Source organism: Anabrus simplex, chromosome 5 (assembly GCF_040414725.1).
Source record: "Anabrus simplex isolate iqAnaSimp1 chromosome 5, ASM4041472v1, whole genome shotgun sequence".
In the NCBI taxonomy this organism is placed as follows: Eukaryota; Metazoa; Arthropoda; class Insecta; order Orthoptera; family Tettigoniidae; genus Anabrus; species Anabrus simplex.
The window spans coordinates 452196013-452212904 of record NC_090269.1 but is presented as its reverse complement, the minus strand read 5'-3'; the positions used below and the strand labels follow the sequence as shown (position 1 = coordinate 452212904).

General features: G+C 39.3%; 1 protein-coding gene across 1 annotated transcript in view; it reads right to left on the bottom strand.

Annotated features, from left to right (window-relative positions):
- Window positions 1-3809: 3809 nt before the first annotated feature.
- The window catches only part of LOC137501077 (gastrula zinc finger protein XlCGF17.1-like), an 86942-nt gene continuing 73859 nt past the window's right edge, over window positions 3810-16892 (bottom strand). Inside the window, exons 4-5 of the mRNA XM_068227993.1 lie at window positions 13163-13242; window positions 3810-4944 (exon numbers count right to left, since the gene is read on the bottom strand). Coding sequence (XP_068084094.1) covers window positions 4413-4944; window positions 13163-13242 — 612 coding nt within the window. The 3' untranslated portion in view covers window positions 3810-4412. The remainder of the gene's footprint in view (window positions 4945-13162; window positions 13243-16892) is intronic.

Below are 16892 nucleotides of genomic sequence, written 5' to 3'. Positions count from 1 at the left end.
GTTAGAGCTTGGGGGGAAATTCCGCTAATGCCTTTCTCCAATACAAATTATCTGAACACAGTCGTTGTGTCACTCTAATGGCAGCCGAATATTCAGAACTTAATGAACAATTGTCTTCCATGATTCCACTGTTATGCTCTGCATAATGCAAGTCAGCGTTATCTCATATGCTTCTAGTATGCGCAGGCTGCGCTGGGCGAGGAAAATGCTGGGCAATTTTCGTTCTAATAAATACTTTCGTTTGATTTTTCATGTCGTTTCTAATTTTGGCCACCATATTTCCACAAGAAACTGGTATTACTGATATGCCTGGAATTTACTCAGGGACTATAGGACTGCAATTGCAGCGGAATCATAAATAACTTGTGAGTTTTCACTGTAATGTTCGGTGTATTACAAGTCAACTTTAAGCCAAGTGCCTACAGGTTGACGTGGTAACTTGTATCAGCGCCCAACACCAAGCGGTCAATTCAGTGCGGATAGAGCAATAATACAGAACATCTAAATTGTACTGAAGTAAAACTTTCGTCATTTACCAGAGAAAAATAACCTCAAATCTATATCTCTTATACAAGTTGAAATTAAAGAGCGATCAAAAATTTTCCGGTCGACGGACGTACAGTTGCGAGTTCTGATGATACAGGTACTCACCCCTGCGACAGACCACTTTGAAGATCCGCGTGTGGTAAAACACCGTATCCTCCTGTGTAACCACCTCCTGCACAACTCCCTCCGACATGAAGCATCGACCTTTCAAGGCCTTTTTGAGGTGATCTAAGGCATGATAATTTCATGGTTAATAATAATACTACCGGGCGAGCTGGCCATGCGTTCAGAGGCGCGCGGCTGTGAGCTTGCATCCGGGAGACAGTGGGTTCGAATCCCACTGTCGGCAGCCCTGAAGATGGTTTTTCGTGGTTTCCCATTTTCGCACCAGGCTGTACCTTAATTAAAGCCACGGCCGCTTCCTGTCAACTCCTAGGCCTTTCCTATCGTTGCCATAAGACCTATCCGTGTCGGAGCGACGTAAAACCACTAGCAAAAAAATAATACTAATTATGTCATTGGGTTTAGGTCTCACCAACTGATTTTTACAGTTCTACGTGATGCCAAAGTGCCGGAACTTAACCCACCAGGACTTTCTTGGTGTCATTAAATCCACTGGTACAAGGCTCACGTATCTGAGTACCTCCAAAAAACACTTAACTGGGCCAGGATCGAACGTGACACACTGGGGTCAGGAAGCCTGCACATCACCCCAGCAATCCATAGGACTTAGAGGACTGTTAACACGAACGATTGTACTGCCGAGAATGTTTACACTGGCCTTGGCACACAGTGAGTTAACAATCTTCAAACTAGCTGAATCTTTGGACTTAGAACATATTTGCACGAAGAATACAGGGTTTAGCCACTGTAGAACAATCCTTTTTTAAGATTAATAATTCCTGAAAATAACGTTCAAACATACCATGGGCATTATCGGTAATGTATTTGTTACGGAGTTTTGTGGATGTGCAGAGGTGAAAGAAGGTGCTGGGATGAACAGGTCTCAATCTACGAAATTTAAGTTAATTTAAAATTTAACAAGGTTATATTTTCTTTTCAAGAATAAGAACTAACAAATTGAACAGGTACTCAGTAGCCGAAACACAATTCGAAAATGTACAATTACAGTGATTACAGGATTTGGGCTCCGAGAGCCAGACACACAATTTTGAGCTATAAGCCCAACCTTACGATATACAGAATCAACAAAGGGGCAGAAGACCCCAATCATGCCTAGGAGCACTTGCTCCTCTTTACACGGTGAAGCCTCCTCGAAGCATACAACAACTCAATTTTCAAGAAAGAGCAACTCGCTCTCAAAATTTAAGCCTATCAAAGGCCACACCAAACTCCACATTCAAGTTGTCCTCCAAGGACATGAAAACAGGGGTAAAAATACCCAACCTACTGAGGCCTATTCAGTGAAGAAACAGAAATATTACATGGCCTCCACGATACCAACTTGAGAGGAGGCGAAACTGCACTCCAAATACGCTTTATTAAAACCTACTTGGCACTGGGCCTCTAATACAAGGGCTAATCCCATACTAAAGAGGTGACTTATAGAAGGAGACAATTTACATTACGTTAAGGAAGAAAGGGTTGAGAAAATTTGTTCACCTCAATGCAATATGAGTGGGAGCTCGAGAGGGTTAAGCACTCTCCATCCCAATATGTAGTTTAAAAAGATAAAATTGATACCAAGTGTCTTTACATTTTAGGGGAAAAGTTACATGACGAAAAGTCTTCGGACCTGCCCCGAGAGTTAAACTGCTGAGCTGACAAGAAAAGAAGTTATTAAACGGCCATTACCTGGTGGCTGAGCTGCTGCCCGAAGAAAGAGGCGCTTCCCGCCCCCTGCTACGTACTTTACGCACTGATAGATGTTACTGAAGTGGCGCGCAGACCCGAAAATCAGCAGTTTATATACCCTCGTGGAAAGTTCGAGGCGTTTCAGGAATGAGAACACCCTCCCACAAAAATTTTATTGGTTAACGACGAAAACCCCTACACTAGATGAGGAAGAAACACCTTATTGGTGGAAAATTAATTACAGAAAATTATGATTGGCCAGTTTCAAAACTGGCAGAAAGAAAGGGTTAATATTGCCAACTTAAACAATAACAGAAAGAAATTTAGCAAAGAACAAACTTATGAATTCAAAATTTCTCCAAAAACATAGTTCTTTCACTTCGCACTAGGGTGCACAATTGTAGTTCTTCAGTAGTGCCATCTGGAAGAGAATGTCCGCACTTCTTACTACAGGCAAAACAAAAATACATCGAAAACGACCCAGTTCAGAAACTTCAAAATTTCCAAGTGGTGACATCTTCTGAGAAACTTGAAAATTAACACAGTAGATAAAGTTCAGACTTCCTCCAGTAGAGGAGTTTCAACTGGCGCAAAGTTTGACTTAGCGGCGTGGGGGTGTACCACCCGGTACCATGGGCATTATGCGTAATGTATTAATCTGTGTTACCCGGGGGCATAGTTCCAAAAACAACAACGGATGATACACTTCATTAAGTTAGCTATTCACTAGAGTGAGATACAAGGTATAATGGAAGACGAGACATGGGGGAAAACGTTTTAACTCATGCATTATAATGGTGTGTTGGTTCTGCAGTGTTAGCGGCTATGGTTTCCTTAAGACATCGAAGAAATAGTACCACCCCACCTCCTACACAAAACTAGTTATGCAGGAGACTGGGAGAGCAGATATTTAATAAAATTAGCCTTAAAAATCTCTTATCACATTAGTTACATCAGTGTGTGAGGAGAGGTGCGTGAGAAATTATTACTCTCTCGTTACAGCAGTGTATTAGAGCCTATCACCAATTTCGGAACGACACTGTGATAAAGTTTACGCAATTCGTTAGAAGTATGTCCCCGTTCTACTGTAGTCAGCATATGTAATTTAATACAAGCTTGAGCAAATTTATCTTCACACGGATACCAACAGCATAGCCGTAGCGTGGAATGACAGACCTGATGTATCTAAGACAATCATTTCCACTAAAGCTCGCACCTCATTCGTGCCAAGAGCGAGTTCTTTCCGGTATAAATGAGCAGGTGCGTTGGCAGATTAGTTTTCTGATTAAAAGTTACTACCAACATATTTTTACAAGTGCGGGTGCTATGAAGTATAAGTGAACGTGTTTCTTCGAAATTTGTAATCAAGGAAAAGTGCACTTCAAGGTTTATGACAAGAGCGTTAGAGCCCTCCAGTATTTGTAAACAGCTGTTTATTAATCGCCGTCTAGTTACAAAAACATTTTTCCACAATCATTGCAATAATGTCAGCACACTGCAGGTATGAGTACCTTTCAAAATTACACTCTGTGCTATTCTTCTACACTTAAAATACACTTAAGGGATAACAAATCACCATAGTCATCCAATCAGTACGGACACTATTAGGAATGTGTACGCAGGTGTTTAATTAGCGTGCCCTTCATACGAAACCTCTTACCACATTGGCTACAGCCGTGCGGAGGCTCTGCACCGTGAGTGAGCATGTACGTTTTTAAGTGGACTTTTTGACGAAACCTCATACCACACTCATTACAGCCAAATGGAAGTTCTCGACTATGAGTGAGCATGTGTGTTCTAAGAGCGCTATTTTCACGGAATCTTTTAAAACATTCAATACATTCGTGCTGACGAACTCCAGTATGAGTTCCATGGTGATAAACGAGCGCGGCTTTTTACGTCAAATTTTCTACCACATTGTTTACAAGAGTAGGACCGTTCCCCAGTATGTGAGAGCAAGTGTCTGTTTAGGTTGCGTTTTTCGCGGAACTTCGCACCACACCGGCTACAGGAATGTGGATGTTCTCCGGAATGTATAAGAATGTGTTTTGTTAAGGCGACTTCCTAAGAAACGCTTTGCCACATTGCCTACAATATAGCGGCCTCCGTCCAGTATGCGTCACGTGGTGATTTCTTAGTGCGATTTTCGTATGAAATACTTTACGACATTGATTACAACAGTGCGGACGCTCTCCAGCGTGTGTGTTGAGATGATAAAGTAGCCCCTGTTTCGCTCGAAACCTTTTACCACATTCACTACAGCCGTGCGGACGCTCTTCGGTATGGGTTTGGAAATGCTTGATCATATGATCCTTCCTACGAAACCTTTTTCCACATTCGCTACAGCAGTAGTAATGCTCTCTAGTATGAATGAAGAGGTGATTCCGAAAGCGAGATTTCTGCAAAAATTTCCTACCACATTTATTACAACAGAGCATCAACTCGCTCACAGGTTGGATTGGCCTTTCCCCAGACCATGACATGAGCAGTATGTCAGGTCCATTATGAGGTGGCAAATCACTCTTCAGATAACTTCCTTTCTCCAATATCCTGAAGCTACTATCACCTGTATCCATAGGAACCCTAGAATAAAAAGAACCAAACGTAAGACAACAGGATCAAAACAGAATCCACAAGCAAACTCACTAAAAATTACCAAAATATTTCTTTACAAATTATAAGGCAATTCTGTCACAAGAATCTAAACAGCCTTACACAACCAAGTGTAGGCAGATGCTACATAAAAATGAGGTTGTCTTGAAAGCATACATTCGGATGTTGTACAAAGCTATGGACTTACTCAGTGTAAGAAATGGTACCGAAGGCAAAGCCCAATGGAAAAACTAAACAATAAGACTGGCTTACCAAGAACATACAGCCATAGAACAGCTACACCCGCTAAGGCTGTCTCTTTTTCTCTGTTCTCTCTACAATGTATTCAAATAGTGGCCAAAAAATGTTACAGCTAACAAACATCAAAACACAGACTTACATGCTCATGCAAGTTGATCCATTCAGAATAAATCAAAATTACCTCATTTACCTCGGAGTCAAATATACACAAAAATACATCATTATCAAGCTTCAATTTTTAAATTTAGAAAAGGAGAAAGCTTCCTAAAATATAGCAGTATACAACTTACAGTAAAGTTTTTCTATTAAACACACAGCCCATTCCTAATAATATGTGTTTATACAATATTTTTTTCTAAATACCAACTGCACTTACACATTATGAACTCATATACAGTATGTACAATCACATCAATTAATACTATACAATGGCTATACGATTTAAAATGCGTTATTTTGTTTCCCATGTTAGTACATATCATGCATCACACCTGCTGTGTCTTAATGAGAGCAATTTTTTCCACCCCATTCCACAGTTCCAGAACGGCTTTTATTGCTACTGTACAGGCAGAAGGGCCCTCAAATATGTCACAGTACTTCCCTCCAATTGCGAGCCCCCTATTTCAGCTGTTCAATCTCCATAGACAAAGCGATGGAATTAATTTTTTCACAAATATTCTTTATACGTATAACATGCACAGGTTGGGTGCCATTAAATATTTCATTTCATTTCTCCATTACAGTTTATTCATTTCTCGAATATCTGCACAGTTTTCTGAAAAAATCAAACATTTATACTGGTAAACTCTTCCACATATTCATGCCCTTCCCATGAATGAAAATTTACCTCAATCACTTTTGCTGAAACCCCATGTAGTTTTATAGTTGTGTTGAGCCATGCCAACATATTTATCAAATGAATATTCTCTTGGATATTACTCCCACTCCCCTACTCTCCTGTATAGTATCTATGCAATTCTTTAACAGTAGTGCCCTCTCTTCTCTTAAATCTTCCCACAAAGTTTACCTAATTTTTCTGATGCATTACATTTTCTCCTGAAATCCCATTAAAAATCTTGCCACTTTTCTCTGTGCACCATCTATTTCTTTAACTAGGTATTCCTGGTGAGATTTCCAAACACTGTTTGCATATTTCAATAATGGACAATCCATACTTAGGTAACTTCACATGCAGCTCCATTCCATTCAACTTCAAGCAAGTTTAGATCTCTCCTAATTATTTTCCTATCATTATTATTGTTTTATGAGTATAATCTATCTGTTTCCCAAATATTTCCATGTCTCTTTCCTATCTTCCAGGCCTATATGTTTTTATAATTCCCACATCCTTCATATCATCACAAATTAATTTCATCGTTAATATTTCATACCTTTCATCACTAAGCCATTCATGTCAGCAATAAGTTTCCCTTGCCAGAATAAACATCCATCTCCAATATCAAATATCCTTGGTCTCTGTGACAGACAGTATAAACCTCTAAAAATATTTCCCTATGACCATGCCTAATCTCAGCCATGATCTACGATTCCACTCCTATGACATCAATCTCATCAGATTTCATCAAAATACTGAACTTTCATTGCTTATTTACTACTTTGACAGTTTAGCAAGAGCAATCTCAGAACCCCTTTCCCCCTTTAAACTGCAATTGGATAACTTAAAATTCCTAACGCTTCCTGAATTCCATGGTTCTCTTCTCCTGTACTCCTTTCAGTGCCTTCAATTAGTCTTTGAGAGTATAGAAGTGCAATTAAATTCTGTGGTACCATAAACTCTTTAATACATGCACACAGTTCCCTCACCAAGAAATTTCTATCCCAGTTACACATATGCATACAATGCCTTAATATTAACGTTCTTACATAAAATAAAAAATTGTGAGTTTTGCTCATTTCCTTATTCACACAAAACCATTCTGGAAGATCATGCCTATGGGGCAATTTAGTAATTAAAAAGTTTGTTGAATCTAAAAGGGACAAACTTGATTTCACGTGTTTAATATTCCTCCTAATGACCTGCCATTGTCACAGAATTAGTAGCCCCAGGATATACACTACAATGAATTGCCCTGACATTACATTCCCACTCAATTTTCACAGCAAGTCTTCTGCCATGACTGTCATTATAAATATCCTATGAAGGCCTAACTAGTTTCTTTTCTATTGGGAACTAGACCACTATCACTAAAATAATCATCTCTGCTATCTAACACACTCCCTTAAGTCACCTGAAGCAGATCTCCTCACTTACATGGGACACTCAATAACACACTGCTTCAAGATACTAGGACAATCAATCAATCGATCAATCGATCAATCGATCAATCAATCAATCAATCAATCAATCAATCAATCAATCAATCAATCAATCAATCAATCAATCAATCAATCAATCAATCAATCAATCAATCAATCAATCAATCAATCAATCAATCAATCAATCAATCAATCAATACTGATATGCATTTAAGGCAGTCACCCAGGTGGCAGGTTCCCTATCTGTTGTTTTCCTAGCCTTTCTTAAATGATTGTAAAAGTGGACAGTCAACAGGAAAGTAATGAAAACAATAATATCAAATTGCATTTGACAAATTGATAAAGTTTTGTTATCAAACCAAATCACTGGTGGATCAATTTAATCACAGTGTTAAAAACTCCAGAATTATCAATAAACAACTGAATGTTGAGTGAGTAAGCAAACTACAAAACACAAACACTCTTGATGATGGAGTTTCTGAACACCAGGGAGCACTAAAAAAATTGATGCTAGGAACATCTCATCCTGTTGCATCTGGTAAATTATTGGTTTGTGTCAGCATGGTGGTTAACATCACGGCATCCTTAGGTTGCCCAAGCCCTCTTTCCATTTGTCCCATCACAACCCATCCTAGTTGAGTTTCCACTGCTGTGAGTCCATATTCTATTTCTTCAATTTTTCCAGTGTAAAGCATTGCCATAGCGTCCGCTCCTAACAGTATCCCAATCGCTGGCTGTCCATTTCCGACATCCCTTATTTTGATTCCACGTTGGTTCAGCTCTTTCAACAAAGCTGGGGTAGACGAGAGTCGAGATGTGGATACAAATATTATGGGCTGGTCTAGAATGTCAACGTTGCTAGTGTAGTTTCCTTCCAAGCTTTCTAAGCAGATGCTCTAACATCGGTGCTCCATTTTCTTGGTTGGGCTTACATCAAAGAGGACGTGTTTTACCATCTCAGTGTTTACATGTCAACAACTCATTTCTTCTGCAATCTCCTTCTGGATATACAATTGTTGTGAACGTGAGTCAATTAGTACCCTCACTTCTTGCTTTCTTCCATTTGTAATGAGATTTACCATGAGTGTTTGAAGAAATACCTCTGAGGTACACTGACTAGATAAACATGTTTTGCCGCCTTCATCCTTTCTCTCTTCTACAGATAAATTTTTCCGTGAATTTTCTAGATTTGGAGACATGATTGTAAAATGTCTTTTGGAGCAGATTATGCAACTTACTCTCTGCTTGCAGTCCTTTGCTTGATGACCATGTTTTAAACATGCATAACAATACTGTGAAATGATGTATTGCAAAGAAAATAATTCTGCCGAACAGGAAATTTCTATGAGGTATGACAAAGAACCTGATATTTTATTCACTGAAATTGTGAATGCTGTCAATCACTTGAAGAACAACAAAGCCCCAGGTATGGATGGTAAATGCTGAAAGTGATGGGGGAGGAGGGAATGTGTGTTTTACATTCGGTATGCAATATGGTGTGGAAAACTCATGAATGGCCCAAGGACAGGACATAAATACTAATCCCTCTTCATAAAAAGGGGTCTATAAGGGATTGTACTATCGCATTAATATCCCAAGGAAGCAAAGTTCTGCTCTACATAATAAATCATTGCCTAAAACCATTCCAGCAACCTCAGATATCCGCAGAACAAGCAGGCTTTGTTGCAGGTAAAGGAACACGAGAATCTATCCTGAACATGAGACAGATAACTGAGAAATGTCGCGAGTTTTGTGTCCCTGCCTTTATTTGCTTCCTGGACTACAAAAAGACCCTTGATTGTGTTATGTGGGACAAGTTGTGGCAGGTGCTAAAGGAATTTGGGGTTCCACTGCACTTAATATCGTTACTGAAAAGTCTGTATAAAAACCATGCAGCAACCATAAAGGTGGATGGTGATCTCTCAGGCATTTTCAATGTGACAAATGGAGTAAGGCAAGGTTGTATATTATCACCTCAACTCTACAACATCTATGCAGAGTATGTCATCAAAAGAGCTCTCAATGGCTGGAATGGTGGAATCTCAATTGGTGGCAGAAATTTTTTTTTGCTAGTTGCTTTACGTCACACCGACACAGATAGGTTTTATGGCAACGATGGTACAGGAAAGGGCTAGGAGTGGGAAGGAAGTGGCCGTGGCTTTAATTAAAGTAGACCTCAGCATTTGCCTGGTGTGAAAACTGGAAACCACGGAAAACTATCTTCAGGGCTGCCAATAGTGGGGTTCGACCCTCCTATCTCCCGAATACTGGATACTGGCCGCACTTAAGCGACTGCAGCTATCGAGCTTGGTGCAGAAAAATTAATAACCTGCACTTTGCAGATGACACTTCCCTCATCGCTGGTAGTGAAGAGGAACTTCATGACCTGCTTACAAGGGTGAAGAATACTAGTCTTCAGTATGGTCTAGAGATAAATATCAAACAGACCAAACTAATGGTAGTTGATCGGCAAGGTCAAATCCAACTTACAGGATGCCTAAAGGACCTGGATATAGTTAGGGAATTTGTATACTTGGGGTCTGTCATCAATGACATGGGAAGCTGAGATAAAGAGCTCTTAGGTCGTGCTCCAATGGTTCAACTTACTAAGGTCTGGCAGAACCGGGCAATATCAAAAGCCACGAAGATGCGCTTGGTAGAATCACTAGTGTTCTCCGTCTTTTTGTGTGGCTGTGAGACCTGGACAGTGAATGCTAAAGACAAAAAACGCATTGATGCCTTTGAGATGTGGTGTTGGCGGAGAATGGTACATGTACCCTGGACAGAAAGAAGAACTAATGTTTCCATTCTGGACGAACTCTGCATCAAGAAACGCCTATCTTCCCGTGTGAGTGAGCGTTACCTCCAGTTCCTTGGCCACATTCTAAGATGAGACAGAGAGAACTTTGAAAAGGTAATTTTACAAGGCAAAATTGAAGGCAGTAGACCACGAGGAAGAACAGCAAGCTGGTGGATAGATCAGGCAAAGAAGATCACTGGGCTACCACTTCAGATCATATTAACGAAATGTGAAAACCGCTCGGGATGGAGACATCTTGTCAAGGTTGAAATACGTAAATGGAGTTATGAGGTCACGATGCTCAGTAATGAGCACAACGACTAATGATGATGATCATGTTCTCCCTTTTCTCACCAAGTCTTGTTTGGGGCTAGGGGATAATTTTCGGGCATGGAAACAATCCTTACTGTCATGAGTTTTATCGCAGAACAGGACTCTTCTTCTTCTCACCATCTGCTGCAGTAATCGTAACATCATTGTCGTCAACTTGCTCTCCGTTGTTCTCCTGTTGCTTAATATCTCCATGAACTTTGAAGCCAGCTTTTGTAGTGCTATTCGTTCATCACCCTCAGCTTCACACCCCACGAATGCTAAAAGATATTTCAATCGGTCTTCATAAATACCTTCTTCGTTCTCTTGTTCAACTGCTACAGGGTTCCTTAACCACACGCGAAGTAGATCTTCTGGAATACAGGATTCCACAAGTGGAAATAGCATTGCTGCGTATTTATCTGATGTCATCCCAATTGATTCCAATGATCTCAGGTGTGCGTCTAACTTATCGTAAAGATGAGCTATTTCAAGCCTGGCTTGGGTCTCTGTTACATTTTTTATCATCACTCCTAGTAGCTCTCTCACGTAATATTCGGTTGACAATTCTCCCTTACCGAATCTATTTTTTCAGCTTTCAAGAGCTTTGTTATCATTTTCAGCAGAAACGGGGAAACTCTCTACAATCTCTCTTGCTAGTGAACCTTCTACTGTAGCCTGAAACAAACTGAAATTTATCTGCACCTTCCATATCCCTGTCTTCATCAATTCTTTTAAACTGATTCTAAAAACCCAAAAAGTCTTTCACATTTCCACTAAATTGTTTCAGCACTATTTTAGGAAGTTTAAGTTTCCTCCTGCTTCAGATTAGGGATGAACTAACTGACTGGGCATCATTGACTAGTTCTACTTGAGCGCATTTTGTAACAAAAGTTTCCACTTTCACCTTAACACCATCCATTGTTTCTCTATTTGCTTCTGCAGTGTTATATTCTGTTTCAAAGTCAGCCTTTTCATCATCGAACATCACTGTGGCCATTTGATCGTCTAGTTTATTAAGATCGCCACATAACCTATCTAACGTAGAAAACTTTGATTGCACTATTTCCTCATACGGATTCTCAGAATCTATTTCTTGTGTAAAACTGTCGTAAGTTTTAGTAAAACTTGCTCTCACCACTTTACGTTTCTTAAGTACTGCCTCCATTCCTTCCGTTACGATAATAGACCTATAATAACCAGACTGAGACTCACCAGTATCACGTCAGAGTCACCATTGGGGAAGGAGTGAAATGGGTACTTTCACTGCTGTTCCAACACATCCCGAAAGATAAAACATTTAGGACAAAATACAGTTTGGTGATTTTGAATTAGAAAACAGCATAGTCTAGAGAAGTAGCAGATAGGCCATACGTCCCACTAACTACTTTTACAGATTTTGGCGATGCCGAGGTACCAGAATTTAGTCCTGCAGGACTTCCTTTATCTGCCAATAAATCTACCAATATGAGGCTGACTTATTTGAGCAAATTCAAATATCACCAAACTCAGTCAGAATCAAGCCTGCCAATTTCGGATCAGAAGGCTAGCACCTGAACTGTCTGAGCCACTCAGCAGGCCCCAAAGAAATAAAAAACAAAGGGATTTACTTCAACGCTTCATTCCACCCACTGAAATAGATGACTTCAGCCAATTCAATCATCTGAAAAAAATGTGTCTAAGTACTCCTGCATGACAGAGAAGTGCGAGTGTCATACAATCAAGATACCCTTTTGTATGTGCAGAGGAATGTCATTCAGAATCTCTGTCATCATTTCAATTAGGAACTGCAGGTCCTGTTGGCCTGTTGAATGGAGTGGCAGTATGAATGACCATCGATTCTGACAATGCTTTCTACCTATACATTCAACGAGAAACTAAGCTGAAGAACATGATGAAGATTTTCATCATTCCAGATATCAGTATTAAGAAAATTATGAATTCCGTAATGTGTGAAACATGATTCATCAGCAGGAACAATTCTTGTGAGAAAATCCAGTTGAGTTTTCAGCAAATTTTGACAAAATCAATTGATATCACAGAAAGAAGATATTTGCAAAGTGTCACTTACAAAAGAAAATGAGGTACAATAGAAGAATACAGAGATGTACAGAGATCTGAAGGAGACATAATCACATGTCTAAATCACGGAATGTTGATTTGCTGGACTGGTCAAGTTGCAAGGTCATAGTCATTCAGGAACATTTATAACAATTAGGAGAACAGATCTGTGATGGTAATTTTAAAAATCATTTTACTGACTCAGCTACCAAGTGGTAACATCTAGATAGCCTGCTAATTACTAGATATTATGGGCAGAGTTGTTTTAGACTTGTGGAATTTTCTATCACGCCACCATCAAACCAAGATTTTTGGACCATGAATGAAATACAGGTGACAGAATTCAGGATGGACCTGTGCTGGCATTGAATCCACGATATTGGTTTCTTGAGGCCTTCACTCGACCACTTGTGAATATGGAACTACTGAACACATAAACAGTAAATTCCATATTGTCGAGGGTTAGCGGTGCAAAATCTAATTACACTAAACTGTACTTACTTTTCCTCTTTGACACACACAACCACCTCACCAACTGTAGGTTCATCTACGCTTATTTCCTCCTTAACATCAGTAGTAGGCTGTAAGGAACAAATATGCAAAACAAGGTAAGAAATGTAAACCGATACTAGAGTAAACGTTTATAAATATGTACATGACCTAGCTGATAATATAAATTTCATAGTTGCAAAATGAAAACATCAATATATTCTACTGATGTAAAAATGAAATCAAGAATATGTGTCATGTGATAATTAAATGAAGAACAGGAGCAAGAAACGGAGCTCATAATAGGATATAGATGACAGTTCTGGAAGAGCGAGTAATAGGAGAAGACAAACTAGGAGGACAAGTATAATCCCCACACACCTTTTTTTCTCTTCTCACAACATCCCATCATCGTGTTCATCATATTTAGTCTTCATAAATGACTTGTCACTTGTTTGTGCCTTATGTTCACACAGATGACTGACTGTCAAAGAGACATAGGCCTACAGTATTTTGGATCTTTACCTCTCCCCTACCATGTCCATGACTTGATAAAAAATTATCACTTGTTGGACTAAATACTGTACAGCCCTATATATATATCATTACCCAGAGAAAAGAGAATGTAAACTTTCAAGATGTGGATACAATAGTAAATATTACAAATCTTGTGTTATTTTTATAAGTTGCTTGATGTCGCACTGACAGAGATAGGTCTTTGGGATACGATGGGATAGGAAAGGACCAGGAGGGGAAAGGAACAGGTGTGGGCTTAATTAAGGTACAACCCTAGCATTTGAATGGTGTAAAAATTGAAAACAGCAGCAAAACATCTTAAGGGTTGCTGACAGTGGGGTTAAACCCACTGATCTTGTGGTTGCAACATAATAAACAAGAGAAGTACTCTAAAGAAAGAACTTTTGACCTGAGCTCATTAAGACAATTAAAATGAGAAGGCTGGAATACGTGGGTCACATTATAAGGACTCCTGAAATGAAGAGTCTGGAACAAGTAATATTTCAAAGAAAAAGGACAACCTGGCAGATGATGTGATGTATATGCTGTTCGATTGCTTATTATTTGTTCACCTCTGCCAAATCTCATTTCGTTTCTTCTTTCAAGTGCATCTCATGTGATGAAAGTTCATAATTGTCCTGTGGAAAAGTTAATATATTTGGCAAAATCTCCAGACACATCTGGCAAATAATTTTCATATGAGTGGGATTAACAATGCATTATTTCCTACTAGATGAATCAGCTTAAAATGTTCATTAATGTTTCTCAGAAAATTTCCATGTCAAGGATAATTAAAATCATGACAGCAAAGAGACCTTCATGAGTAGAAAGAGTCCTATCTTAATGCTCAAGGATATTGTTGAAGTGAGGAGAAGTTATATAACATAAAATTTTCTAAAATAACACTGAACAATCAGGAAAATGTACAGATATACTGAAAACTATTCTGCTCACCATAAACAAACCAATCCTTAACCCAATGAGTGCTACGCCCGCCTACAGACGGGCTGACGTGGCCGGTCCACCAGTGCTACGCCCGCCTATAGACGGGCTGACATGGCCGGTCCACCAGTGCTATGTCCGCCTACAGACGGGCTGACGTGGCCGGTCCACCAGTGCTACGTCCGCCTATAGACGGGCTGATGTGGCCGGTCCACCAGTGTTACGTCCGCCTACAGACGGGCTGACGTGGCCGGTCCACCAGTGCTACGCCCGCCTATAGACGGGCTGACGTGGCCGGTCCACCAGTGCTACGTCCGCCTATAGACGATGCACGAGAATTTTAATTTTTTGCATTTCCCGGTTCACTTTCGAGTGTGAATTTCATCTCTGATATGTTCTGCCATCTGTTGGGCATTATGAAGAACTAACTGGGATCAGAGATTACAGCTTCGGGAAGTAACTTACAGAGCTTTTTGTAGATGTCTGTGCAGTTCAGGTGTGGTGTAAACCAACATGGCAGAACAACAATTTAGTTGCTCTTGCAGCGATGTTATTTCAGATCACAGAATCTTTCAGTTATTAACCACAGCGGAAAGTGATGATCGAGATGATCATTTTAAGGAATTGTTAAGTGATTTTTAAAGTGAGAGTGATAGAGAGAGTGCCTAAAATATAGTATGCGAGAGAGAAACAGAGCCTCCTTCTAAAGGAAAGAAGAAAAACACTGCAAGTACAAAAGCTATTTATCACTAATTTCATGGCGACGGATTACTTTTCTTCACCAGAGTTTCAGGTAACTGTGACAGGCTCTGAGAGTCAAGTAATGTTTGATGACAACCCGAAAATCATTTATTTTTTTAGAAACTTTTGTGCCAGTGGAGTTGGTGCAGAAAGTTGCACAAATCGGCAGCACAAACAACCAGTAGAAAACATTTAACTATCACCACATTCCAGGTTTGGAATGTATTATAAAATATCAACTTATATACAATGTCAGCATGTAAAAGATCTCTGGTGGCACATTTGGTGTTTACCCGACAAAATTCATTAAATTTCAGCCATAGACGCCCAAGAGAGTTTTGGTTGCTTGGTCTGCTATCTAGTGGGGCTAGACTAAAACAGAATGTCAAAATTGACGAGCAGACAGCCAGATGGAGTCAAATTGAAAAGTCTGCACACAGTAGCTGAGGCCATATGATTACGATTATTATTATTATTATTATTATTATTATTATTATTATTATTATTATTATTATTATTATTATTATTATTATTAACTTATATACTTCTAAGAAGTTACATGTATTAGCTGCCTACATATTTTAGGAAATAATATTATATTATTTTGGGCTCTTTAATTTGTATGAAGATAATGCACGTATGGGCACATACGTGTAATTTTGTTTTCTCTCAAAATAATACTGAACATAAGCGTAGGATTTTCCATTTGCAATTAGATTTATAAACAACCAACATTTCCAAACATTTTTAGCTAATCGCTGCACTGATAAGATAAAAATTGAGGCTTCTAAAAAATGTTTTACTTACGAATGAAAAAACTCAGCACTGAGGTACCAAACAGTCAACTGGTAACTCAGCACTTAAAAGGTTAAATACACAGAACTTAGAAATTGTATTGTCCATATCTCCTGTTGTCGGTGAAGTGATCAGCAGGAAGGCTGGGAGGAACCTCAACAGTGCTACCATTAGTTGCCATAGAGAGCTAGGTGTCACTGAGGAGGCAAACTAAGGAAATGAAGAGTGAGTTAGTTTTCCACTGTTTTCCTCTCCTAGCCAGACAGTGGCGTTACATACCAGTCCCTTACGTTCGATGAAATGTACATACAGACCAACAATATGAATGTCAATTCCACACCCTTTCTTACTGGATCTGGGTTTATTAGGAAAGGTGATACAAGCACTGTTCACATCTCAGTCACTTTCATAACATCAGAGCCAAGGATGGGACTCAGACACAAAAAACAAGTGACAAACTTGTTCTGGGCCAATTCAGAAGACTTCAGGCATTGAGCACACAGTAGCACACCAGAGATGAATTAGGGCTGGACACGTCATATGAAATTTGGAAAGGAAGTTGTTCCGGGGTTACCCGTGGAGCAGAAAGAGGTGTAAGAAGGTGCGGGCTTGAATAAGTCTAACTACAATGCCAAAATTAATTTAAAACTTAAACTGAAGGCTATATTTTCATAACTTCAAGATTAATAATTTTTCATAATAATGAAACATCAGGTACAATGACAATTTTAAACAAGTCAAGGAAAAT